This window comes from Monodon monoceros, unplaced genomic scaffold (assembly GCF_005190385.1).
Source record: "Monodon monoceros isolate NGI ecotype Baffin Bay Population unplaced genomic scaffold, NGI_Narwhal_1 Super_Scaffold_12, whole genome shotgun sequence".
Classification (NCBI taxonomy): Eukaryota; Metazoa; Chordata; class Mammalia; order Artiodactyla; family Monodontidae; genus Monodon; species Monodon monoceros.
This window is the reverse complement of record NW_021703768.1, coordinates 75,826,245-75,851,244: the sequence shown is the minus strand read 5'-3', so window position 1 is coordinate 75,851,244 and position 25,000 is coordinate 75,826,245. Positions and strand designations below refer to the sequence as shown.

The 25,000-nt window shown below is 34.3% G+C and overlaps 1 protein-coding gene across 5 annotated transcripts in view; it reads left to right on the top strand.

Annotated features, from left to right (window-relative positions):
• FAM172A (family with sequence similarity 172 member A) overlaps nucleotides 1-25,000 on the top strand; it is a 426,299-nt gene that overhangs the window by 163,927 nt on the left and 237,372 nt on the right. For all 5 annotated transcript variants that reach the window (XM_029218731.1, XM_029218732.1, XM_029218729.1 and 2 more), the window contains one exon: nucleotides 8,429-8,647. In XM_029218731.1, coding sequence (XP_029074564.1) covers nucleotides 8,429-8,647 — 219 coding nt within the window. The remainder of the gene's footprint in view (nucleotides 1-8,428; nucleotides 8,648-25,000) is intronic.

Sequence of the window (25,000 nt, the reverse complement as noted above, 5' to 3'; positions counted from 1 at the left end):
TATAATTTACAGTAGTAAATAATGAATTTGATGCTTAAATTGCTAAGAGACAGAAAAACATGATCGTTAGGAAGCTAGTTTCCTGACTAAAAAGCACAGATTTGACAATTAAGGCATATGTTTTTAAACTAAAAACATTTTGTGTCTAAAAACAACTGATAGTTGGGGAAATCTTTTTCCTACCCTCTGCTTTCAGCACCATCCTGATACTCTGAAACACAGGCATGAGACGTTTGAAACTTTGAAAATGATAGTATTTTGTTTACATAATTTCATCACTTCTTGTCATTCTATGAGAAGTTTATGCCCAAGGTTTGAAGTCATAATGTGACATTTATTTTTACGCAGAGTAAGGCAGTTATCGCATCCTGTTGGTTTGCAGGGGTATGACTTGTTGACTGTCTCATACTATAACTTATTTGCTATTATTGTGTCCTGCCTCTTTGAAGGAAAATTAAGTTGTGATTAATGTTGGCAAGTAGTTGTGGAGTTTTTTTCCAAAACAAAGTCCTTTACCTCCATATTTCAGGTTCTTGTGACACTTTTTCCTGAATATGCATATTATAATGCAAAAACTTTAAGCCATTATGAATTTTTATATGTTTTATATATACCAAAGGGTCACAGATGGTAGAAAGATTTGTTACCATGAGGTAGAGTAGCATTTTGTGATTACAAAATTAATCTGTCTCTAAATCTGTTTAAAGAGTTTTTGCCATCTAATGAGCAATATAAATTATTAATATTTTCATGTTCTTGGGGACATTCACAGCCATAATTTTACCAACACAGCTGTTTGACCTGGTGACATCATGTTTTGCATATTTTTGCATTTTAATGAGTTAGTCATTTAAAAGGTTACAAAGAAACCATAACTCATAAGTAATTAAATTATTTAGCAGAAGTATGAGAAGATCTTCTGACATAGGTCACTGTGGGAAGGGGAATTCATAGCTGTACTCAGTTGCACCTGTTTGTTAGGAGGTAGATGTGTTTAAAAGATTTTCCCTTCGATTATGAAATGGTTTTATTTGTTAAAATATCTGGATGTATATACAATGTGCATGTACACACAAACACACACACACACACACACATTCCTAAGAGGTACACTTTCCTTGTGATGGAGTAAGTTTAAATAATACTCGTAACACAAACCACAAACACAGCTTACTATTTATGATTACTATCCTTGAAAGTCTAGCTAGATTGGCTTTAGAAATATTTTATAATGCTTTTTTCTTTTTTTTTTGCTTTTCATATTCCTCTTCCTATTGAAGAATAACATGGCTTCATGTAGAAATTTTAGGAATTTGTACTTAATTATGATTTGGAATTTTCTACTGAGTGGAAATATCTTAAAATGAAAGGTGACCATAAGTATAGCACTGTACCTAGCATAGTGCTTGGTAGATAGTAGCTGCTTATTAAATACTTGTGTAAAATCAGTGTTTAAAGAACGATTGACTCAGTGAATACTTGGGATCTTTCATTATGTCCTCATGCTTGCAAGTGGACTTCGGAAACACAAACACAAGCACAAAGCACTGATATATTCTTGAAAAAACAACAAAAATATTTTACACATGCTATTTTAATTGAGGGAATAGAAGAGAAAGGTGACATATTTTAAGATAAAATGATTTATGTACCACAGTTCGTAAGCAGGTTTTAAGAGTAACTTAAAAACTATATGTTTGTATTGTATATGATTGGGTAAGAGTGATATTTTGAAAGACCATGTGCCTACCATCTATAGCTACAGTATTTACACAATTTTATAATGCTAATAAGTTAAGAGAACATTTAATTCTTTAAACCATAAAGGCATAGCTAGCATGCAGAACATACATTTCATAAGATAAATTTGTCCATTCAAGTCGGCTTGGGAACATGTAATAAAGGAGGTGTGTCCATAGGGTTCCCTGTATCCACTTAGGCATTTTGATCTGTCACTGACTGGGCAACAGTTGTAACTTGTTACTTCTTTTAGTTTAATGTATGTTTGTGTCTTTTTATTAGAATGAGAAGCAAAGAATATAAAATATTTCATAATGCTGTAGTATTAAATCATATTTCTGCCATTTATAATGAATGGTAAATGTTTTTATAATGCTATTGTACATTTATGGAATGCTTTGATAAATAAGATATTGAAGATTAGAAAAGAAATTTGTGATATTTAAGCAACATTACGTTCTAAAGCCTAGGAAAAGTTAGAAACAGAGCAGGTGATAATGTGAGTAAGTGCAAAGTAAATGTTTTAAAATAAATAGCACTTGGTTGACCTGATGTCAGAACCGGAGACAAGGGTGTGTGTTTGTCAATATATCCTTCATGTTTTACAGACTCCTAAGGGAACAAGGGAAGATACAATTTCACCTTTTCTGTGCCAAAACATTTTAATTATATCTTCTTCCAGCTACAGCGGTTCAGTAACCAAGGAGCTGACATTGATGCATGTGTTGATAAAGCTGCAAACATTCAAAATGAGATTAACAAAGATTTTGAGCAAAGGGTGACAGCTAATTTTGCACAGTATTCTGCATCTAATTCAGGCCAGCGTAATAATAGAATATTTTATAACTGTTTTGTTATTCAAAAGGACTTTTATGATGCATTTGTGTTTGTGGATATCTTTGTAGCATACTCAAAAATTATCCTATGGCTTAAAACTATTTGCATCTGTGTTATAATGCTGAAACAATATTAAAGGGAAAAAAACCCTCTTATAATAAGTTTTTTTTGTAATTGTACTTTATCCTTTGGAACTCTTTGCATTTACCTTAATTTATCCCGGTACACTAGCTAGGGAAGGTATAGAGATGACAAACATATATTTTCTAATATTGCTTAGTGTGTACTAATACAATGACCAAGAAAAGTTATATTCAACTTATTTAATTAATGAAACTGTAGTTTATGTTCTTGAGCTTCTTTGAGCACATTTCAGTGTATTTCTTTTCTCTTCTATTCTCTACTTGAAAGCAGCAGACAGTCTTCTTTCACTTTTCTTTTTGTTTGTGAAATTTTCTTTTCTTTTTTTTTTTTATCCACTCTCTTCTCCATCTGCTTTCACTTTTGTTTGCTTGGGCCGTCTCTCATCCCAACTTGATAATGAGGAATGCAGTGTGACCCTGACCTCTATCAGCCCATGCATGACCTTCTGACTCTACCATATAACCTTTGACCTTCTCTTTGACAGGTTGATTAATTACCCTGTGTTATGATTTATGAGTAAGTGCTATGTAAAAATAATAGACAACAGGTGGTCCTCCGAAAACTTTTTGTGGCATGTTTTCTTTTACTGACTAACTTGATGAGCTATTTGAAGTTGGAAACTTATTGGGTAATCTGTGTTGGTTCACATTATGGTATTTTTATACCGTGGAACACAACATTAGAATTTAGGGAACTACAAGTCAAAGCATGGTCATGACAGACATTTTACAAAATATTAGCAGGGTGCTGTTACCTAAATGCAGTTGGGAAGAAGCACAAAACAGAGTCAAGTGACATTTCAGGCGTTTCAGTCCCAGGTCACGTCTTGAGAAAATTGCTGAAATAATGGAGGGGGCATTTTTCAAGCAGAGCTGCAGCTCCAACAGCTATGTTTACTTTAACGCTTCACTAGTGACTTCTGATTGGTTGTCATGACCTCATCTCACTGTTGCACCTAGGATGTTGCAACAGTGACATATACATACCCTTCTTGAGAAAAAGATGAGAAGAAACACAACATACATCTTTCAGAAAAGATGAATGGACAGTAGTAGATGTAGTTTATAGATAAGACACTTTGGGTTTCATTTCCCTTGAGGATGGGCACCTATCTTCTTTCAAACCAAGCAGATAGAATGCTGAACGTGAAAAATGTGATTGATAAATCTGTGTAAAATGATCTCTTACGGAGCCTTGCCTGAAGACCAAAACAGATAGTTCCGTAGGTCAAAGGATTCTACTCTGGCCCCTGACCTCTTTGGTCACATGTGGCTTGGCAGTATTGGCAGGTTAATATGTAGAGCTGAGTACTTTCAGCTGATTTTTTATGTAGCCAACCACAAGAGATTTGAAAAGATGTAGAATTTGCTCCTATTTTCCGATTTCCTTATAATTGGTAATTAATAGGCAAATTAACTTAGATAAATCTTCAGTTTTGGCAAGGTTTCATTGGGGTCAAAAGTACATTCTGTTTCTGGCCAGGCATTTTAAAATTTTATCTATTTGTAGAATCTTCTCCATAAGTACATTTCTGTACTGATTTAATTTCTTAAGCAAGATTTCCTCTTTGGTTCTTTGTGTTTCGCATCACCTGTCTGTTCTAGACCCCTGACCTAAGCCATCATTTGTTGATTGAATGATAAATGAACTATTATTTATTAGTAAGTGCATCTATAGACTTCAAAGTAAAGGAGGCCCAGAGGCCTGTGTATTCTGTTTAAATCACAGCAAGCACTGTGATGAATAAAATGCTACGTCAAGCAGTAAAATTTGGGGAGTTTCTGATTAAGATGCCATGGTTTATACCTTATAAACACAGGTTTAATAATGAAACTATAGTTATAGCTACAAAAGGGTAGAAAATAGGATGAGGTAAATTAAAGAGCTAAAGCTTACTTTTACCAATATCTGTCCTCTTGATCACCTTGATCTTCTATTAGACTGTGTGATCAAACATAAGAGTTAATTAACAACTTTATGTATGTTTTGTCTCTTGAAATGTTGGATATTGGAATTGATTTGGGTGAATCATTACAAAAGATGCCAGAAGTTTTATTTATTTAGTTGTAGAATGTTAGATAATCAGTTTGATCACTTTATCTTGGTAAAGATAACAGAACTTTCCATGTACATTTGAAATGACCAAAATTTTCATCTTAGGAGAAATTTAGCATGCTTAAGGAATAATTAAATTAAAAATACTTCAATATAAAATGTTTAATGTTCTAAGCATTAATTATGGAGATCTCCTTTGGAGTGGCAGTGCACAGTTCTTTTATGATATTATATTTGACACCTGGTTTTATAGAGTAGTTTTATAAAACTTTATGGGTACATTTGTTAAAGGTTAAACTAGGATCTCTTCTTACTTATTTCTGTGTGTACTGATTGAGTTACTTGGGATAGAAAGAATTGATTTTTAAAATGGTGTTTATTCTCTTTTTTTAAGATATAAATTGATATCATTCTATTTAAAACAGTTAAATTTAACTGCTGGTTTGTGGTCTGCTTTGTTTACTCTGACTATTTACTTTGACTCCTTAGTTTACATATGTTAATGTTAACATGGAAAAACTCTTTGTAGCTTTATTATGTAAAAGGATTTTTTGGACAATGTTTACACGTGGCAGGGAAAAAGAGGAACAGATGAAGTTTTACTACATATCTTTAGGTGGGATAGTTAACTTTATTTTCTTGCTCCAGCTTTCTCCTGCTCATAAAATGGTTATGAATGGTCTCTGTGAATATTGCATTAATTATCAGGAAAATTTTATTTGAAAAATGTAAGTTTTTTACAGAATGGTAATTGAATTTGCAACAGAGACATTTATTAAAATTAGCTCTCATTTCCACAAAAAATGTTCCTGAATATTTTTGATTGTTATTCCATTAATTAAATTTGCAGATGAAATATCTAAATGATAAAATATTTTCTGAATAAATCAAATGTTTAAAGAAAAGCATTCATTGTTGAAATTTATATGATAAAAAATTATTTAATTGATTTATATAGTCATGATTTAAAAATAGAATCATTTTTCATCTGTTCATGCCTTGGTGAAAAATTGACATCATGTCTTTATAAAATTGGAGAAATGAGTCATGTAATTTTCAGTTACATAACCGATAACTTAGAGAAATACTACTACTTTGATGATTTATGTGTTTCTGGTTTTTATACTTATTTAGATGGGACATATCAAATTTCATAGTTCATTTAAAATCAAGTAGGCACAATAATTTCTCAATCTATGATTTGCAAAAATTAAAGTAAAAACTTCTGCTCAAATAAATCTGGCATTATGCAAATATTATTTCTAGTGATTAAATTATAAACTAGGGTGATAGCTTTCTCATTTTTGGTGACTATAAATTTTGTCTAAAGAATTTACCTTTATTTGGAGTTTATTCATTGTGCAAAGATGATGTTCATGTTTTATCAATTTATTAAAGTCCCACTTTGTTACCTTGAGTTTGAAATTTTTCATATTATCATTAAAATGTAATATATCACTATTTTCATCTCTAAGAACTCTAAGATTCTGTTTTGGTCTTTCTAACCCTAACTCTTGTAAGTATGAAAGGCTTTGTGTGTGTGTGTGTGTGTGTGTGTGTGTGTGTGTGTGTGTGTGTAAAGTTCAGTTCACCCAAGAAGGCAGGGAAGAAACATGACAGGAGACCACTTACTCACGGTACAGAATCTAGTAAGGAGGCAATTTTCTTTTTGGCCTATGGTGACCTTTTTTGACTATGTTCCTTACACCAGAGGCAGTGTACTGAATGCCTCTATTTCAGCCTGTTTAGCAGAGTGCAACAGTGTTCTTTAACTTACTTTTGGTGGGAGGAGAAGTTATAGCTGAAATTTGAGAAGGGCGTGAAAAGTTGTAAGAGGCACAAGGAAGAGGGGTAGGAACTTCCTTCAAATGTGATTTTAATAACTAGTCAAGTGTGTCCAACTGTAGAAAATCACCGAGTGACAATATGTCTACCTGACAGTGATCACAATGAATTACAAGACTTTTGAATAGCTATACAGATTAGAATAAAGCAGAACCAAATAAAATATCTTTTGTTGGTAAAACTTTGACTTGCCAGCTAAGAAACTTAAAAAAAACGATCTTGTCTTGTGTTTTGTTAATGAACATTTAAATTAAAAAATTTGTGAAGTGTTTTATAAGCCTTTCATGAACAAGGTATGAAAGGTTTTATTTAAACACATATTGAGGAATATGTGGTATTTTGTTTATCAGTTTGGTATATATTATTATGTAGTTTTCATATGTGTAAGACAACTGTATCTTAATTAACAGCCCTATCACTAAAATCAAAACTTCAGTGATCTTGAAAATCTCCAAACCATATCATGGTTTTAGACAATAATATCAACTGATTAGGGGGGAAACTGAAACAATCCCAACGAAGTTTGTATGTAGTTTGTGAAATCAACTATTAGAAAAGCCAACAATGTGTAGCAATGTAGCATATTTAAAAATAAGGACAATCGAGTCTATGCTTAATATTGGCTTGTATTACTGCTCTCAGTTTTTTTTTTTAATTATCATATGTTTGGTTTGGCAAAAAACAATTAAATTTAAACTTGATGTAGAAGATTCTACACTTACAGTTTTGGGAAAAGTATGTACTTTTTTTTTTTTAGTAAGGATGAGAATTTTTTAAGCTTTATTTTTAAGAGCTCTTATTTTTTAAACATAATATAACACATGTTTTAAGTATGACCTTACAAGATTTTACCAGACAAAATAGGGGCACCCACAGTACAGAATTGAATAGAAAAGACAAGATATAAATAGCTTCAAAAATTTGTGTGGCTTGTCAGTGGTAATTGTTTATCCTTCTCTATGTAAATGCCAAAAGTTTCTTTAATTATAACTATAGAAAGGTTTGCCTTGCTAGAATTAAGTCAGACAGGAAAACATGTTTTTAAAACTTTAAAAAAAGTATAATAGCTCAATAAGCTGTATTTTAAATTCTGGAACTTGTTTCCTGGTACTAGTTCTTAATAAAGAGAAATTTTTATGGTAGTTGAAAAATAAAAGAAATTTCAGGATTAAAAACTTGGTTCCATACATTACAGTAAGACATTATTTTGTTTTGTGATTTGTGTGCCTTCCTGAAAGAAGAGAGGTGAAAAAACTCCAATATGCATAGGTAGACATTCTGTGTTCCTGATAATAAAGACATGTAAATCTGTAGGCTGTTTACTCCTCTTTAATTGCTTATTCTTTTTTTAAGTTCAAACAAATAAAAAATACTCATTAAAGTGCAATTGTAAAGGAACAGAAATCCAGCAAAATGTGGTTGGAACTGTAAACTTCAATTTCAAAGAGGTTATTTTCTCAAAATATGTATTATAAATATTAACGTGGTTTGAAAGTGTACTTGCTATTTGATAATTTATTTGAATCATTTTGGGGGTTCTGGGAGATCTAGTACTTTTTTAATTTAAGCTGTATTATTTTAATGTGTTACAATTATGTCTTTTGGATCTTATAGACAGTCTATGCTTATTTCTACACACAATACATAATTTTAAATCACTTTCTGTTGGAGAAATTAAAACTATATTATAAAGGAATATTTTAGTGAATATGTAACTATATTAAATCACTGAGATTTTAAGAACGTTTTTATGAATTGTAATGATTTCTAATATTAAATTATGCTGCCTTTTTTGCTTTCAAAACAGGAAGGATATGGAGTAATAGTACTGAATCCCAATGAAAACTATATCGAAGTAGAAAAGCCGAAGATACATGTACAGTCATCTTCTGATAGTTCAGATGAACCAGCAGAAAAACGGGAAAGAAAAGATAAAGTCTCTAAAGAAACAAAGAAGCGACGTGATTTCTACGAGAAGTATCGTAACCCCCAAAGGGAAAAAGAAATGATGCAGTTGTATATCAGAGTAAGTAATAAGCAAGATCATTACTTTCCTTCATTATTTCCTTTTCCTTTTTTTTTAAACCACAACAGCAACTAACATTTATTGAAAATCTTCCATATGTTCAGACCTGTTCTAAGCAATTTTACATTCCTTTTCTTTATTTATAATTTATTTTCTTAAATTACTTTATTTTTTTAAGTGTTAATTTTTAAAGATTTATTTCCCAAGGGTGTTATTTGAAATGTTTTCTGTTTTTTATTCAAAGTAACAAAACACATTCTTATTTCAGTGTGATATTTTATTTAAGTCTCAAAATCAATTAATAATGCACTGTACAAACATCAGTCTTCGTCTTGGGTGGTTATAGTTTTAATGCATTGTTTTCCTATGAGCCACCATCCATCCACAGTTTCTCAGCCTAACTTCTGAAGGCTGATGGAGGGAGGAAGAGTAATTAATATCTTAATAAATATTTAAGCTAGAATAGTTTAGGAATAGTGTAATGAGGGAACTCTGTCCTTTGCTCTTTTCTTATCCAATGAACCTTTGCACTTTATAATGCTAGCCGCATGGGATCGTTATAGCAGTGCTGCCCAAGGAATTCTAATTCTATAGGGGGCACAAACAATTTTATTTGCCCTTTGACACATTCTGCTTGATATACCACTGTGCATTATATATATGTGACAGATTCATGCAATTTTCAAAGCCCTTATTATGGGTGCTAGAAATATAATTTAATAGTACAGTATGTCCAAAATGCTATTGGGTAAGTAAAATAGTAAATTGATATGTTCTTCAAAAGTGAGCAATTCAGAACATTTAAATATAGACAATTTAACATTTTATAAATTATACTGTGAGATAGTAATAAAGTTTCAGATTATTCAACTTGAGCTATTTTTACATTTACTTTAAAATTCATTAATAAAATATTTCATACCACCTTTGAGGCAAAATATGTAGCTTTATAAGTTATTTTCTTTATTTTACTTCTAGTTCATGGCATAATCGCTATACTTTTGGGAATTGTACTCCAAACATTCAACACATTTGATCATAGGTCAGTCTGTTGAGTAAGGACAGTTAAGCAGCATATCAATTCTCAGGACCCCCCAAAATATATCCAGATCAAGACTACCTAAAGCGTGTCATACAATGAATCAAGCAAAAGTTAGGCAGATTACAATATTTAAATTTCTGAAAAGCATCTCACTATTTAATATATTGTTTGAGAAACAAAAACAAAGATTAGATTTGGAATTCATAAGTAGCTTGTTCATGTAGTTATATTACTGCCTTTCTTCGCCATGACTGCATCAGGGTCCTGATGTCACCTTCTTCTCTATTGGCTGTCCTGAGCTTCCTAATTAATATGATCCAGTCTGTCAACCACCATCTTAAGATAGAATTAAAAAAAAAATTCCCCCTTATATCTGGATTCCAAAAATGAATTGTGTAAGTTTTTGAAATATACAAATCACTCGCAATATTCAGTTTTCTATGTAAAATGCAAACAAAAAGTGATTTTGCGTATTAAGTTTTTTACTTCTTAAACAGTTTCTTTTATTTGCCTGTGATATGTACAGATTAATCATCTATTTCTGACATCTGTCTTTTAAATTTTATTTCTTTTCTATTTTCTCTTTATCATGTCACTATTGCTTTAATTTTTCTCTTTTGTTCTCTTGTATGTGTGCATTTTCTTTATTCTTTTTTCACGTCTGTTTTGTTTATTTCTGCATCTATTTTTTTCTTGTACCAAGGGAAAAAATATTTTTATGTCGCTTCATTAAGATCTACCTTTCCCTTTGTCTTTTTTTCTTTGTTTTATCTCTTCTACACTCCTGCTATTTTTACTTCTTATCATGTCTTTTTGCCTCTTTCTTTCTTGTCCCATTTCACTCGTCTAGGTTTTCATTGAAAGCACTAAGAGAAAAAAATAGACTTATGTAGATAACACAGCTTTATACCTGATAATCTTAGTTATGAATGTTATTTTTCTTAATAAACACCCTTTCTCTTAAAATCTTCCAGAATTGTGCAAAATAGCAGAGCTAAGCTGACACTCTTCAAACATACTTCTAGATAGTAAGGCATGATGATCCTGTAGTGGGAAAGAGAATAATGGTTCATCTTGTGTCAGGTGCCTTAATCCTTAGGTAATTTTGATCCACTCAAGAAGTGACTTCTAGTACTCTCCTTTCCTCTACATGTCTCCAAATATGTATTTGTAATTTTCAGACACAGAGCATGTATGTGATGAGGATGAATTAACTTTTATTTATATACTTCTTAACCATTTACATTTTGAAATCAATCATCTATTCTTTGCAACAACCCCATGAGCCAGGTAAATCAAATAATTTCACCCTTATTTTATAGTTAAAGAAACTGATGCATAGATGGTACATTTTTGTCTAGGATCACATAACTGCTAAATGATGGAACTAAGTGTTAAAACTAGTGCTTCTGATTACTGTAGATTCTTGCTCTCTTTCCTCTTTACCACATTGTTCTAACTGGTTGAAAATAAAATATGTATCTGAAATATGAAAATTAAACCAATTATAATAAAAGCATGATATGATACAGTAAACTACGTTTGATGATTATATAGATTTTTGACCAGTTATTTAATGGACACTAGTAAATGTCAGTAAACAATTTATTTATAGTATGTTTATAATATATAAATAATAATGTTAACACATTGACCAGGGGATTTTTGCAAAAACTAATGCCTGTGGCCGCAATACATCTCCAGTCAAAAATGTGTTAAAAAATTTAATATGATCAATAATACTGATCACATTTTACAGATGAGGAGACTAAGAGTCAATACTTAGTAAATTTCCTGAGGTCACATAGCTCTTAACGTAAGGTCCATGGGTCAGGGACTTAGTCTGTTTTTTTTCATTGCTGTAACCCAGAGCCTAGAACAGAAACATAATAATAAATATTTGTAGAACAGAGCCTTCATAATAATTTTTTATTTGATAAATAAGATGGTAGAGTCAGGATTAAAATCCCAAACTACTACTGCTTTTTCTAATATGTCTTGCATTATTAAAGTATACTACTTGATCTTCTGTGAGGAAACATTCAAAGAAACCAAAACGAAGAAAAATTACATTGTTGATCCCCTACCCAATCCAGTAACTGAGAAGACATTCTGAAAATTAATGATAAAAAATCGGTTTGGGGCTTCCCTGGTGGCGCAGTGGTTGAGAGTCCGCCTGCCGATGCAGGGGACACGGGTTCGTGCTCCAGTCCGGGAAGATCCCACATGCCGCGGAGCGGCTGGGCCCGTGAGCCATGACCGCTGAGCCTGCGCGTCCGGAGCCTGTGCTCCGCAACGGGAGAGGCCACAAAAAAGAGAGGAGCGCCCGGCGCACCAAAAAAAAAAAAAAAAAAAAAAAATCGGTTTGTCATGATTTATTTGATACCTTGATTGACCTATACATTTTCATCTGAATATATAAAAGTGAGATACCCTAGTTTCTTTTTTAGCTGTGTCATCATGATGCTAAAATTATGGATGAAAATGGAAATATTTATGCCAACCTATTGCTATTTCTGTTTTACACACTTGCTCATAAGAGTACAGCCAGGCTATTGTACTTGCTCTACCCTGTATACACTTTGTGCTTTATGGGATCTGTAACTTTGCTTTTCTGTTCTTTCCCTTAATTCAGATTCTATCCATGTTGTAGTGCCCAGCTGAAATCCCACTCATCCACACCCATCATATTCAGTGACCTCTCCTTACTAACACTGTTGGGAGTTGTCATGATTAGTTAACTTGTATGGAATTTATCATGTTCTATCTTGAGCTATCTCTTCTGTCTCATAATATTATTATCAATTTATCTTTCATGCCTTTCCACTATAGCCCTACAATCCTTTGAGCATGCTTTATAGATTTTGGAATTGCATATCAATCCTCATGAATAAGCAGATAGGAGCCAGTTTTTACAGTAGTACAGTGCTTACTGCACGAAAGTCAGGAACTGATGCTACATCTACTCACTAGGATCCAATCCCCTGGAAGGAGACCAAAGCAAAAAGACTAGGCCTTAGTCTAGAGATACCTAGATAATGTGACTTGCAGCATAGGAATGAGGGTTATTCTGGTATCAAACTGCAGCATAAGAGGACAAATATTCAGACTAAGGAAGAAGATCAGTAAAAGAACTTTATAGTATGTAGGTGGAATATGGGCAAAAGTGATTTGATGCTGATCTATGTAATATTGTGTTAGAATTGCTTGAATATATCTTCCCTAAGAAACTTAGTTGTGGGCTGTAGTGATAGGAAGTAAAGTAGAGGGATTAGACTTAGAACGTTAAAAAAAATAAAACTACTAGAAGTGGAGGGGGAAGGGAGATCATATGGCCACAGAAGGAAAATTCCAAATATGGAGGAGACATTTAGAGAATAGGAATCTTGGCAGAGCCTGGCATTACACATTGAAGATACTCAAATATTTATGGATTGATTGCTTGTTGACATCCATCAAAAAACTTATTCCTTAACACGCAAGATATTTGGTGTCTAGTTTTCTGACTGATTTTTTTCAGCATTCATGTGAATTTTTGCAATTGTTCAGAAACAGCTAGCTCTGATAAACTGAAGCTTTCTTTTAAAAAAAATCTGTTTTTGGTGCTCTGACTTGGACTATGTCCAAAATATTGCTGAAGGCTAATAAATATCCTTTCTTCTCCTCTGTACCTCTTCTTTTCCATGCAGATGCCACTGGAAGTCATTTCTATCTAGTGATTTAGCAACCAAATTCAACTCACTTATATTTCACTCAATGATTGTTTAATCTCTGAAACCATTTTATTTTCCTAGAATATTCAAGTATTTGACTTTTCTTTCTCTGGCATCCAGTAAATAGCCAAAATCTCCTGTGAAATTTTTGCAAATACCTAGTATACACCAGCAGAAATAAAGTAGAATCCAGGCCTAAAACTTTAAGATTAGCAAAGTATAGTTTTATTTTACTTACTAAATGAGTCTAAATAGATGTGACTAACTATTGGATTATGTAGCACATTTCTGATGCATTAGGAGCAGAGCTTGAGAGATCAAAATACTTTGTCTTTCATGTGGCAACTTTCCTTAACTATGAAATAATGTACTTTCTGGCATATATTATGGCTTATTAAGGGGATTGATTTGGTCTAGGCAATAAACATCATGTCAGACATGCCTGGCAGGAAAACCTGCTTAATATGTTTTGTAATAAGATGGAACTTTTTGTTCTTGGAAACATCTGCCAACTGAATTCAAGAGTGCAGACAGAAAATGTCATCAATTTAGTGGTAATCCTATAAATTTAGTTTCTTTTTGAGCAACACACATCAAGACACACAAAATTCCCAGTGTTAATCACCACTGGTATAGTACTTTGTAAAACGATGAAACAAAAACATTTTATTTTTATATAATGTGTTAATTAATTCATAATGAATTTTAATATTTCAACTGATAAAATTTTAACAAGCATCTTGCCAACAGATCATTTTTTAAAGCATCTGTTTTTTAATGTGTTGGATTGAGAACTGAGTCAAATGGCTAAATATGTACATATATTCTTTTTAAAAACATATTTCAACCCCCATAATAATAGATACACTATGTTTTTCCCCTTAGACCACCAGGGGCTGCTGCTGTTCATATTGAATTTTGTTTTCCTCAGAAACTGAAGACACCAATCACACTATATTTTTTCTTTCTTCCTTTTTTTTCCTTAGCCCAAAATCTTTTAAAATATAACTAGAAAGAAAAAATGAATAGACTTAGCTAGTAACTGAACAATCAATATAAGAATGTATTATTTTAAACATTTTCTATATTCTAAGACATCTACATTTTTCCAAATAAACTTAAAACCTGTAGTCATTGAAGGCAGATTGTGATAATAACTCTTTTTATTTCCTATTTTTAGTGCCTGTATAACATTTAGAATCATATCCTTTGCAGAGAGATAGTGTGGAGATGAGATTAGAAGTGCAAAGTCAGATAGACCTGAGCTTGAATCTCAGCTCTTCCACTTAATATAGCGTCACCTCAAACAAGTTAACTTCCTTATGCCTCAGTTTTTTTGTCTGAAAAATGGAATGATAATAATATATATAAAGTGAACATAGTATCTGACACATAGAAGTCTTGGGAATTCTGGGCCAATAAATACCATCCTGTCTTCTCTCAAGTTCAGAATCAATTGAGAAAGAATCCGATTTCAAAATCCCCTTGCAACTTTTGGTACCTTGTACCAAAATAATACCCCTGTCTTACCCTCCTGGGTTTGAAACCCAGTGAACACTATAGCATAGGAATCAGACAGAAGGAGATCAAAACATCAGCTTTGCTAATTGATGTAGTTCAACTGGAAAATGTGGCTTAGATCTGTGGCTAAGTTCAGACTTCCTAGTGTATTTCCCCCTGAAATGAATTTTCACCTTTCCTCCAAACATCCAGTGTGCCTTTAACATGGTAGAAAGCAAGCTGGAATGCATCCTTCCTGCAGCAGATCATTGTTATTAGTACTTGCATTTTCTAAGAACTCAATACAGTAATATTAAAATATAATCATTAAGTGTTCACTAAAGCATACGTTAGTTTCTTCATTTTAAGGTTTTCATTTAAAAGAGAAGCTCTGATCAAACCTAATTACAGAGAAGGTTTCCATAAAATTGTAAAGCTTTGAAAGGGCCATAATTCTATTTCAAATCATCAGAAATTAATCTTTGTATTTTCATGTTTCATGTTACCAAAGCCTAGTAAACACAGTAGATTTTTTAATAAATATTTGATGAATGCATATTTGAATAAATGCTTGCTAACATGAACCTACAAAGCAAAAGAGACAGACCCTTCACTATATAAATCTACCCTTTTATATTGACTAGCGTGAGGTTGAAAGAACTGTGAGACTATGTATATTATGTCTAAACAACTCTAACACTCAGAAAATTAGTGTATTGTTCTCTAAATTCAACTAACAGCCATTTTTAAGTCTACCAAGCATTCTTTGGATGTGGTTAAAAACAAGTCAAAATGAAGAATTAGAAATAAGTAAAATAGTTAGATATTTAGATTTATAACAGAAATTACAGAAAAGACCAAAGCTCTGCATTTAGGGGTTTAGATTGGCCACTGACAAATTTTAGTGGGGGGATTCTGCCATAAATATAAGGTAGTGGAAAGAATAAGAACTTTAGGATCAAAAAGGTGCATGCTGTGTAACCTTAATTCTCTCGCTTACAAGCTGTGACTTTAGGCAAGTCACCTCTCCTCTCTGAGTTTCAGTTTCTTCATCTGTAAAAGAGGGATATTCATAGCTATTAGGCTGTTGTATGGAATGAATGAGGTAAATTAATGTGTATGAAAACAGCCAGTGGGATACCTACTATTCAGTATATCCCCTTTCCTTTCTTCTCCCTCCTTATTCCATTTCCCTTAGGAAATATGGAGAGAATTACGGCCAGATGACATCTCTCCCAATTAGTTTACATTCAGTGCTTCTCAAACCTTTTGGTCTCAGGACCCTTTTTCAAATGCTTAAACATTATTAAGGTCACTAAAGGGTTTTTGTTATATGGGTTACATCTACTGATATTTTCCATAAAAAGAATTAAACCTGAGAAATTTTTAAATATTTATTTTAAAATAACTAATAAACCTATTATATGATGACATAAATAACATATTTTTATGAGAAATAAGTATATTTTCCAAAACAAAAAACACATAGTGAGATGTGTGACATTTTTAAAAAGTCTCTTTAATGTTTGGCTTAATAAAAGACAGCTGAATTCCTACATTCATCTTGTGATATATTGTCTTTATTGACATTTATGAAGAAAATTTGGCTTCACACAAATATGCATTTGTATAAAGAAGGAGTGTTGGGCTTCCCTGGTGGCGCAGTGGTTGAGAGTCCGCCTGCCGATGCAGGGGACACGGGTTTGTGCCCTGGTCCGGGAAGGTCCCACATGCCGCGGAGCGGCTGGGCCCGTGAGCCATGGCCGCTGAGCCTGCGCGTCCGGAGCCTGTGCTCCACAACGGGAGAGGCCACAACAGTCAGAGGCCCGCATACCGCAAAAAAAAAAAAAAGTCCGCTCACGGGCCCAGCTGCTCCGCGGCATGTGGGATCTTCCCGGACCGGGGCACGAACCCGTGTCCCCTGCATCGGCAGGTGGACTCTCAACCACTGCGCCACCAAGGGAAGCCCCTAAAAGGTTTTTCAGATAATTATATATATTCTTCTTTGATGCTATACCAACATTCAACAAAAGGTAATCGTTTCTTAAGGATTAGTTGCTGTGTGAATCTAAAACACATCAGTGAGAATTGCATACTCTGTTTTATGGAAATCCATTGGTCTTTGTTGTACTTTGAATGGATCTTTTACCCATGAATGACTTTATAACATCTTGTATTGGTCATTTGGAAAATATTGTTTCACTGAGCTATACAGATCTTCCAAATGTTGACATATTTTATTATGTAGTATCAAAAATTCCTATCTATTACTGTTCCTACCAATCTCATCCACAAAGCTTTTAAGAATTGAAAAACTATCAAGCTTATCAAGGAGTGTACAAGTTGCCCAAAATTTTAATTTTATCAAGAAAGCTCAATTTTTATCATTAGCGACAAATATTGTCAGTTGTTTTCCTTAAACTGTCAGGCTTTGTTCATTTTCAAGAAAATGGCTTCCAAATGCCCAAATCTGAATCATAGTTTGTTTCTCAGTCTTACAAGTAAAGATGGTGTTCCATTAAAAAAGTGGCTGCTTTAGCTCACAACTCAATTAATTGTACAACTAGTTTTTCTCCAGACAACCATCATAACATAATTTGGTTTGCAGGTGCTTTATGCGTTCCTTCTATTCATCACTCAGAATATTAAACAGACATATGCTCAGGGGTTGAGATTTAATAAAAGTAGTTTTTCTGCTTCATCAACATCTTTAAGCAAACTTTCTTTCTTTTCCCCTGAGTATATGGTAGTGAATAATACAATGACTACTAGAGTTTAGAACCGCTACAGTGATCTGTGCTAATTCACAACAGTTTTATTCTCCATTGTTTTCAGCTGTTAATGCAAATGCCAACACAGTGAAAAAGACAAATAATGTCTTATTATTATTATGCAGACCCCCTGAAAGGGTCTCTGGAAACCCCAGATGTTTGCTGACCACATTTCTAGAACCATTGGTCTACATCTCTTTTCTGGAGTAAGCGTAGAATCAACAAAAGCAAGCAGTTTAGATTAGGATAAGAACCATTTTTTTTTCAGTTCTTGTTTTAGTCAGTATAAAACTAGAACAATATGAGCAGCTATATAACCTGAAATAGAGAAACTAGAACAGAGTAGGACTGGTTTATTAAGGCATTTGGTGCTATCCAGTTTGAACTTTTCTCATCTGGACTCAGTGAGCATTATGTCTAGGCTGCTTCACCTGTTCTCTGCCCCGTGCCATCCCCCTTCATTGAAACTAACATGTCAAGTCCACAGTGACCAGGTCAGTGGAATTTGAGGATTTAGAATTTGTTTTCTACTGCTCTTCCCCAAAAATAAAAGACCCTGGAGAATCACATGCCCATTTTGGGTTTTAGCAACTATAGCTTTCATTCCCTTCTTTTCCCTAAAATGAGTGGCCTCTTGCTTCCCAGGAAAGCTTAAATATTTATCCCTGCTATCCAGCTGGGGTCTATTTTATTACCATATTCTACTTGTTCTTTACTGGTGCTATCTCTCTGTTACTGGTGCTGTCTTCCTGTTTTATGTTTTCTTTACTTTGCATTAGAATGATTCTAGAGTAGTTAAGAACTGGGTTTCTGGTGTTTGGCAACGTGTGTACTGGATTTTGCAAATAGTATTCACTCAGTAAATATTAGTTAGAGTTATTGTATGTAATATCGTTGATTTACAGTCCACTTGCACCTGTCATTGACTCTCTTTCCATTTGTGAAGCCATGCTCATCTTAGCTCTTCAAATTGGGTTCCTCTTATTTCTTGTCTAAGAAAATATTTGACAGTAACTGTCTAAAATACAATTGGATTCACCATGCTTCTATTTGGCTTTGATCATGAATCACTTTGGTCATGTTCACAACTTCCACCCCCTTCTTGGGAAAAGGGGGCAATTTAAGACCCTCTGACCCCAACTCCTTCCCCCCTTGTGCATCCATTTGTATAGTTAGAAGTAGTTGCCATCATTTGTTTGTTCGTGTAATCCTCATAATTGTCTTATGTATTACCCTGACTTTACAGATCCTTAAATGAGACTCAGAAATGTAAATAGACTTACTCATAGTTACATATCTAATAAGAGTAACTAAACCAAGGTTTGAGCCCAAGTCTGTCTGACTGCAAAGCCTCTGTTTTTCCCACTATACTACATTGCCAATAATGAACATTTCCTACAACTGATTCTCTAAGATTTCTCTGTGTGTATGTGAAATATATATACATGAGTGAAAGGATAAATGAATCTTTCTTGGATTGCAGGCAATTGCTGTAATCAGAATAGTATTTCCCACATGCAACAGTTTATTCAAAGACCGTACTTAGAGGATTACAATGGTTAGATATATTGGGTGTAGAATTTGCGACCCACATACTCTCCTTGAGGGTAAGACACCCTTACATATTTTTCTAACATCTTTATTGGACTATAATTGCTTCACAGTGTTGTGTTAGTTTCTGCTGTATAACAAAGTGAATCAGCTATATGCATATGTATATCCCCATATCCGCTCCCTCTTGCATCTTCCTCCCACCTTCCTTATCCCACCCATCTAGGTGGTCGAAAAGCACTGAGCTGATCTCCCTGTGCTATGCAGCTGCTTCCCACTAGCTATCTATTTTACATTTGGTAGTGTATACAACTCCATACCACTCTCTCACTTCATCGCAGCTTACCCTTCCCCCTCCCCGTGTCCTCAAGTCCATTCTCTACATCTGTGTCCTTATTCCTGTCCTAACCCTAGGTTCATCACAACCTTTTTTTTTTTCAGATTCCATATATGTGTGTTAGCATATGGTATTTGTTTTTCTCTTTCTGACTTCACTCTGTATGACAGACTCTAGGTCCATCCACCTCACTACAAATAACTCAATTTCGTTTCTTTTTATGGCTGAGTAATATTCCATTGTATATATGTGCCACATCTTCTTTATCCATTCATCTGTCGATAGACACTTAGGTTGCTTCCATGTCCTGGCTATTGTAAATAATGCTGCAGTGAACGCTGTGGTACATGGCTCTTTTTGAATTATAGTTTTCTCAGGGTATATGCCCAGTAGTGGGATTGCTGGGTCATATGGTAGTTCTATTTTTAGTTTTTTAAGGAACCTCCATACTGTTCTCCATAGCGGCTGTACCAATTCACATTCCCACCAGCAGTGCAAGAGTGTTCCCTTTTCTCCACACCCTCTCCAGCATTTATTGTTTCTAGATTTTTTGATGATGGCCATTCTGACCAGAGTGAGGTGATACCTCATTGTAGTTTTGATTTGCATTTCTCTAATGATTAGTGATGTTGAGCATCTTTTCATGTGTTTGTTGGCAATCTGTATATCTTCTTTGAAGAAATGTCTATTTAGGTCTTCTGCCCATTTTTGGCTTAGGTTGTTTATTTTTTTGATATTGAGCTGCATGAGCTCCTTGTATATTTTGGAGATTAATCCTTTGTCAGTTGCTTCATTTGCAAATATTTCCTCTTATTCTGAGGGTTTTCTTTTCATTTTAATGTTTCCTTTGCTCTGCAAAAGCTTTTAAATTTCATTAGGTCCTGTTTGTTTATTTTTGGCTTTATTTTCATTTCTCCATGAGGTGGGTCAAAAAGAATCTTGCTGTGATTTATGTCATAGAGTGTTCTTCCTATGTTTTCCTCTAAGAGTTTTATAGTGTCTGGCCTTACATTTAGGTCTTGAATCCATTTTGAGTTTATTTTTGTGTATGGTGTTACGGAGTGTTCTAATTTCATTCTTTTACATGTAGCTGTCCAGTTTTCCCAGCACCACTTATTGAAGAGGCTGTCTTTTCTCCATTGTATTTTCTTGCCTCCTTTATCAAAGATAAGGTGACCATGTATACGTGGGTTTATCTCTGGGCTTTCTATTCGGTTCCATTGATCTATATTTCTGTTTTTGTGACAGTACCACACTGTCTTGATTACTGTATCTTTGTACTATAGTCTGAAGTCTGGGAACCTGATTCCTCCAGCTCCGTTTCTCTTTCTCAAGATTGCTTTGGCTATTCGATGTCTGTTGTGTTTCCAAACCAGTTGTGAATTTTTTTGTTCTAGCTCTGTGAAAAATGCCTGTGGTAGTTTGATAGGGATTGCACTGAATCTGTAGATTGCTTCAGGTGGTATAGTCATTTTCACAATGTTGATTCTTCCAATCCAAGAACATGGTATATCTCTCCATCTCTTTGTATCATCTTTAATTTCTTTCATCAGTGTCTTATAGTTTTCTGCATACAGGTCTTTTGTCTCCTTAGGTAGGTTTATTCCTAGGTATTTTATTCTTTTTGTTGAATTGGTAAATGAGAGTGTTTCCTTAATTTCTCTTTCAGATTTTTCGTCATTAGTGTGTAGGAATGCAGGAGATTTCTGTGCATTAATTTGTATCCTGCTACTTTACCAAATTCATTGATGAGCTCTAATAGTTTTCTGGTAGCATCTTTAGGAATCTCTATGTATAGTGTCATGTCATCTGTAAACAGTGACAGTTTTACTTCTTTTCTAATTTGGATTCCTTTTATTTCTTTTTGATCTCTGATTGCTGTGGCTAAAACTTCCAGACTATGTTGAATAATGGCAGTGAGAGTGGGCAACCTTGTCTTGTTCCTGACCTTAGTGGAAATGGTTTCAGTTTTTAACCATTGAGAACAACGTGGCTGTGGGTTTGTCATATATGGCCTTTATTATGTTGAGGTAGGTTCCCTCTATGCCTACTTTCTCAGAGTTTTTGTCATAAATGGGTATTGAATTTTGTCAGAAGCTTTTTCTGCATATATTGAGATTATCGTATTGTTTCTAATCCTTCAATTTGTTAATATGGTGTATCACATTGATTTGCGTATATTGAAGAATCCTTGCACCTCTGCGATAAACCCTACTTGTTCATGGTGTATGATCCTTTTAATATGCTGTTGGATTCTGTTTGCTGGTATTTAGTTGTGGATTTTTGCATCTGTATTCATAAGAGATACTGGCCTGTAGTTTTCTTTTTTTGGTGACATCTTTGTCTGGTTTTGGTATCAGAGTGATGGGTGCCTCGTAGAATGAGTTTGGGAGTGTTCCTCCCTCTGCTATATTTTCGAAGAGTTTGAGAAGGATAGGTGTTAGCTTTTCTCTAAATGTTTAATAGAATTTGCCTGTGAAGCCATCTGGCCCTGGGCTTTTGTTGGTTGGAAGATTTTTAATCACAGTTTCAGTTTCAGTGCTTGTGATTGGTCTGTTTATATTTTCTATTTCTTCCTGGTTCAGTCTCAGAAGGTTGTAGTTTTCTAAGAATTGGTCCACTTCTTCCAGGTTGTCCATTTTACTGGCATATGGTTGCTTGTAGTAATCTCTTATGATCCTTTGTATTCCTGCAGTGTCAATTGTTACTTCTCCTTTTTCATTTCTAATTCTGTTGATTTGAGTCTTCTCCCTTTTTTTCTTGATGAGTCTGGCTAACGGTTTATCTATTTTGTTTATCTTCTCAAAAACCAGCTTTTAGTTTTATTGATCTTTGCTATAGTTTTCTTCATTTCTTTTTCATTTATTTCTGATCTGATCTTTATGATTTCTTTCCTTCTGCTAGCTTTGGGGTCTTTTTCTTCTTTTTTCTCTAATTGCTTTAGGTGTAAGGTTAGGTTTTTTCTTTGAGGTGTTTCTTGTTTCTTGAGGTAGGATTGTATTGCTATAAACTTCCTTCTTAGAACTGCTTTTTCTGCATCCCATAGGTTTTGGGTCGTCGTGTCTTTATTGTCATTTGTTTCTAGGTATTTTTTGTTTTCCTCTTGATTTCTTCAGTGATCTCTTGGTTATTTAGTAGTGTATTGTTTAGCCTCCATGTATTTGTATTTTTACAGATTTTTCCTGTAATTGATATCGAGTCTCATAGCATTGTGGTCAGAAAAGATACTTGATATGATCTCAATTTTCTTAAATTTACCAGGGCCTGATTTGTGACCCAAGATATATGTTGGAGAATGTTCCATGAGCACTTGAGAAGAAAGTGTATTCCGTTGTTTTTGGATGGAATGTCCTATAAATGTTAAGTCCATCTTGTTTAATGTGTCATTTAAAGCTTGTGTTTCCTTATTTATTTTCATTTTGGATGATCTGTCCATTGGTGAAAATGGGGTGTTAAAGTCCTCTACTATGATTGTGTTACTGTCAATTTCCCCTTTTATGGCTGTTAGCATTTGCCTTATGTATTGAGGTACTCCTATGTTGGGTGCATAAATATTTACAGTGTCATATCTTCTTCTTGGATTGATCCCTTGATCATTATGTAGCATCCTTCTTTGTCTTTTTAATAGTCTTTATTTTAAAGTCTATTTTGTCTGATATGAGAATTGCTACTCCAGCTTTCTTTTGATTTCTATTTGCATGGAATATCTTTTTCCATCCCCTCACATTCAGTCTGTGTGTGTACCTAGGTCTGAAGTGGATCTCCTGTAGACAGCATATGTACGGGTCTTGTTTTTGTAACCATTCAGTGAGTCTGGTCTTTTGGTTGAAGGATTTAATCCATTTACATTTAAGATAATTATCAATGTGTATGTCCCTATTACCATTTTCTTAATAGTTTTGCTTTGTTTTTGTAGGTATTTTCCTTCTCTTGTGTCTCCTGCCTAGAGAAGTTCCTTTAGCTTTTGTTGTAAAGCTAGTTTGGTGGTGCTGAATTCTCTTAACGTTTCATTATCTCTAAATATTTTAATTTCTCCGTCAAATCTGAATGAGATCCTTGCTGGGTAGAGTAATCTTGATTGTAGGGTTTTCCCTTTCATCACTTTCCGTATGTCCTGCCACTCCCTTCTGACCTGCAGAGTTTCTGTTGAAAGAGCAGCTGTCAACCTTATGGGGATTCCCTCGTATGTTATTTGTTGCTTTTCCCTTGCTGCTTTTAATATTTTTTCCTTGTATTTAATTTTTGATAGTTTGATTAATATGTGTCTTGGCGTGTTTCTCCTTGGATTTATCCTGTATGGGACTCTCTGCTCTTCCTGGACTTGATTAACTATTTCCTCTCCCATATTAGGGAAGTTTTCAACTATAATCTCTTCAAATATTTTCTTATTCCCCTTGTTTTTCTCTTCTTCTTCTGGGACCCCTACAATTCAAATGTTGGTTCGTTTAATATGTCCCAGAGGTCTCTGAGACTGTCCTCGATTCTTCTCATTCTTTTTTCTTTATTCTGCTCCCCGGCAGTTATTTCCACCATTTTATCTTCCAGCTGACTTATCCGTTTTTCTGCCTCAGTTATTCTGTTATTTATTCCTTCCAGAGTATTTTTAAGTTTAGTAATTGTGGTGTTTATCAGTATTTGTATGCTTTTTAGTTCTTCTGGATCCTTGTTATATGCTTCTTGTATTTTCTCCATTCTCTTTCCGAGATTTTTCGATCATCTTTACTGTCATTACTCTGAATTCTTTTTCAGGTGGGTTGCCTATTTCATCTTCATTTATTTGGTCTTGTAGGTTTTTACCTTGCTCCTTCGTCTGTAACATATTTTTTTGTCGTTTCTTTTTTTTTTTTTTTTGATGTGTGCTGCTGTGTTCCTGTCTTATTGCTTGTTTGGCCTGAAATGGCCAGCACTGGAGTTTGCAAGCAGTTAGATAGAGCCTGGTCTTGTGCTGAGATGACGTCTGGGAGGCCTCACTCCTGTTGATATTTCCTGGGGTCTGAGATTCTCTGTTAGTCCAGCAGTTTGGACTCAGAGCTCCCAGCACAGGAGCTCGGGCCCAGCCTCTGACCTGGAAACCAAGATCCCGCAAGCTTTGTGATGCAGTTAAGAAGGAAGGAAGGGAGGGAGCAAGGGAGGAAGGAAGCAAGCAAGCAAGCAAGCAGTACAATATCAAAGAATAAAAACAAAATAAAATTAGAAAGATTAAAAATTATATTAGGGGGGCTTCCCTGGTGGCGCAGTGGTTGAGAGTCTGCCTGCTGATGCAGGAGACACGGGTTCGTGCCCCGGTCTGGGAAGATCCCACATGCCGTGGAGCGGCTGGGCCCGTGAGCCATGGCCACTGAGCCTGCGCGTCCGGAGCCTGTGCTCCACAACGGGAGAGGCCACAACAGTGAGAGGCCTGCGTACCGCTAAAAAAAAAAAAAAAAAAAAAAAAAAATT